General features: G+C 47.2%; 1 protein-coding gene across 1 annotated transcript in view; it reads left to right on the plus strand.

Annotated features, from left to right (window-relative positions):
• Positions 1-2,673, plus strand: part of SRCIN1 (SRC kinase signaling inhibitor 1) — a 174,277-nt gene that overhangs the window by 1,515 nt on the left and 170,089 nt on the right. Inside the window, exon 2 of the mRNA XM_025191133.1 lies at positions 557-619. Coding sequence (XP_025046918.1) covers positions 557-619 — 63 coding nt within the window. The remainder of the gene's footprint in view (positions 1-556; positions 620-2,673) is intronic.

Raw genomic sequence — 2,673 nt, forward strand, 5'->3', positions numbered from 1 at the left:
GTGAGTTGTGGTTGGGACTGTGTGATGAAACCAAAGCACAGACCTGACTCCCTGGCTGTTGAGGCATAGGTAGAGCTTCAGAACTGTCTTTGTATTCACAGTCTATATTGTGTCAATGTGTGTATGTATGTGTAGGAAACAGCTGGCTGTGGATTATGTGTGTATATGATAAGTAAATGGATCCACCCACATGTGCTTTGGTGTGTGTACACTTCCATATGTGCACTGGGAGTGGGAACAAGTAAGTGTGCAGATGTGTGCCATTGTCAGTGCACACTTATGAGTCAACTGCAATGGGGCTGCTGAGCTCTCCAGAGGGCAGCTAAGACCATGCAAGGTGCTGGTGCGAAGCTACGGCCACACTCTCTCCTTTTCATCATTCGTTGCTGTTTATTTAATTCTTGGATGTTTCCCCCTGCTGCTTTTTGGCTCTTTTGTTTCTTCTCAGTTTGATCTGATTTATGTGTTTTGTTCTTCCCACCCCTCCATCCCTGGCAAACTTTTCCTTCTGGATTGCGTTCATTCATGAATTTCCTCCTTTCCTGTCCTTAACCAGGGCTCGATCGCATTGCAGGAGGGAAGAAGCCAGGACTCTGTTCCCTTTGTTTAAAGTCACCAGGTTAGTAAATGTGCAGGGGAGGGGACTAGCAGTGTTTCCCCCTCACCCTTGTTCAATGTTGAATGTTCCACCTCCCCTCCTCACCTCTCCTAGACTCACAGCTGATTGCTGCAAGCTCACTCAGCACTAAACCCTTTCCTGCTGTTCATGGCTGTGCTCCACAGGAAGCCTTCAGGCAGGTGTCTGGTAACGATATTGTCAGACATTAAGGATATGTGAAGGCAGCACCTGTTGCTTATTGTGGTTTGGGGGCTGGGGTGGAGAGCTGGGAACATGGGTGTTCATGGGAAAGCACCGTGATTTCTGTTCTCCATGGATAATGAAGTCATCAAAGTCATGCTTACATCCCCTCTCCTGGGCAGAGGGCTGAAGCTGGGGAAGTCTTTCTCCTTGGAATATACTCTTGCCTTCTCTCGGCGGCAATCGGAAACAGCTCTGCACACCCCGGGCACTGGCTTTGGGTTCTGTCCTTCTCTCCCTGACCCCCTCTCACTGCAAATGTTGCTGCTGAGGAGGAGATGGGAGCATGGGGGTGATGCAAAGACAGAGGGGATGCGGTGGAAGAAGGAGAGGCCTCTCAACCTCATTGGCTTTGGAACCGTTACCTGCACTGTTGTGGAAGTCTGAACAGCAAGGGAGGGTTTCAAAAAAAGATAATAAGGAAGAGGAACACATCAGAATCTGTTCAGCAGCAACCCCTGCTGGGTCTGTCATAATAATAGATTTTGTTTCTATGGCATCTGTCGGCCCCTAATGCGCTGGGTGGTTCGCGGTATGGAAAGAGGGTTGTAGCAAAGGTTTTAAGTGCTTTTTAAAAAATGGGAACTGCATTAGGATCTTGTCAATCCAGGGTAGTTGCAGGGATTTAAAATAATAATAATAACAACAGCAATAATGATGATAATAATAGTAGTAATATATCCAAATCTGTGGCATCGTGATGCTGTCTGCTGCCAGAAAGTGTGCCTTAATCCCAAATCCATGGACACTTACTTCTACACTCCCTCCAACCTCCTTCCCAATCATGTCCTTTCAAGGGTGGTATGACTTCACCTTAGTGGGCCAGAGGTAGGATCCTGATCCATCATGGCCCCAACACCCAGCTTCTCTCCCTCCATCTCATCTTTCTCAAAGTGTGATTCCAGAACTGGTCCCCCAGCCACTGCCCACCAGTCCTGCTCATGCGGATGTTGTGGTTTTGCTATATTTATAATTTACTTTAACTGAAAGTCTGAGGCCAGGGGTGTCAAATTCACCCATGTACCAGGCCAGATTAGACCTATGTTTGACACCCCTGCCCTAGGCAAATTCCTGTTCTCAGTGGAGTTAATGGGAGTTTTACTATTGACCTCTAGTGGGGGTTGCCTTTTGCCCCTTATCTATGCTGGGGTTTTGGCAATCCGTGCAGCTGCACTGGGACAAACAGTTTTGTGCTTCAGCTTCTGGTCTGAATACGGGGTGGCCTTCCTGGTGTGCCTTTTTACACTGAGAACTTGCACCAGTCTACCTACACCCATGCCAGCTAGGGTGTATAAGCTAGGGTGGCACCAAATTGTGGACAGTGAGGAAGGACTGGAAGTACATGAAACAAATCCAGGAGAACTCTGGAGTGGGCTTGGCTTCCTCATTCAAGGACCAAAGTCTGGGCAGTAGAAAGAGATGAACCTTCTTGATATAAAATCCAAGGCAGTGGGACAGTGCAATAGAATTTAATTGTCTTCTACATATGTGGCTTACTGGCTTTTCATATAACACATCATACTGAAGTGTGAAGAGGATAGCAGACTTGGGCAACAGCAAATGACTGGTCCTGGCCTCTGGGTCTGTGAACTCTGCTTTGTCTTGTCTTGTTCACTACCCCAGATCTATACATAAAATGATATTCCTGACTATACAGGCTTGTGAGTTTGATGCTCAGCTGGAGAGCAGGTTGGTGGCATCTTTCTTTGGAGCCATAGAGAAGGGGAGTCTTAGAATCTAAAGTTACATTTCTGTTGCCCCTTGCAAAAGGCAACAGTGGACTGGTTTTCAAACCTGGAAAGGTCCATTATAGG

This window comes from Alligator sinensis, unplaced genomic scaffold, assembly GCF_000455745.1.
Source record: "Alligator sinensis unplaced genomic scaffold, ASM45574v1 scaffold1261_1, whole genome shotgun sequence".
NCBI lineage: Eukaryota > Metazoa > Chordata > Crocodylia > Alligatoridae > Alligator > Alligator sinensis.